The 589-nt window shown below is 55.9% G+C and overlaps 1 protein-coding gene across 1 annotated transcript in view; it reads left to right on the top strand.

Annotated features, from left to right (window-relative positions):
- HEG1 (heart development protein with EGF-like domains 1) overlaps window positions 1-589 on the top strand; it is a 71548-nt gene that overhangs the window by 21849 nt on the left and 49110 nt on the right. The window contains exon 7 of the mRNA XM_014545232.1: window positions 191-418. Coding sequence (XP_014400718.1) covers window positions 191-418 — 228 coding nt within the window. The remainder of the gene's footprint in view (window positions 1-190; window positions 419-589) is intronic.

Here is a 589-nt window from a genome sequence, read left to right as displayed (position 1 = left end):
TGGCTCATAACCCGAATTTTAGCTCGCAACTCAAAGCAAAAAATCGGCCCAGAGACGGCTCGTATCTCAAAAAACTCGTTAGTTGGGACACTCGTAAGTCAAGGCCCCCTGTAGTTCATTTTGTTTATTCGATTCCACATATGAGTGAAATCCTGTGGTGTTTGTCTTCCCCTTTTCAATCTTCTTGTAGCCACTGAAGATAGTCCTGAGCTGGGAGTCGGTGCCGACACACAGCAGGGGTCCGAGGGAACACCCGGAGCCCGCGCTCACAGCCCCCACACTTCAGCCACCTTCACTGGAAACGGGGAGCGCACACTGCGATCTGTCACCAACCAGACTTCCGGGGATGAGGGGCGCTCCCAGACGGCACCCCGAGAAGCAGAGAGCGCCACTCCACATGGGAACGTGACCGCGGCCGGTAAGGCTCTCGGAGGTGATGAGCTGGATCCCTCCCCGCACTCCTTCAGCTCATCTCTCATCTTGCTCACGGTCCCAGAATGATTAAGTTCGCATCCACCCCAAGTACCTTACAAGCTCTTTAGGACGAGAATTTTCTGGGTTTCCCCAGCCCCCCCCCCCCACGCCCCCT

This window comes from Myotis brandtii, unplaced genomic scaffold (genome assembly GCF_000412655.1).
Source record: "Myotis brandtii unplaced genomic scaffold, ASM41265v1 scaffold4, whole genome shotgun sequence".
Taxonomy (NCBI): domain Eukaryota; kingdom Metazoa; phylum Chordata; class Mammalia; order Chiroptera; family Vespertilionidae; genus Myotis; species Myotis brandtii.
Note: the sequence above shows the minus strand (reverse complement) of the source record. Positions and strands in the feature narration are given on the sequence as shown.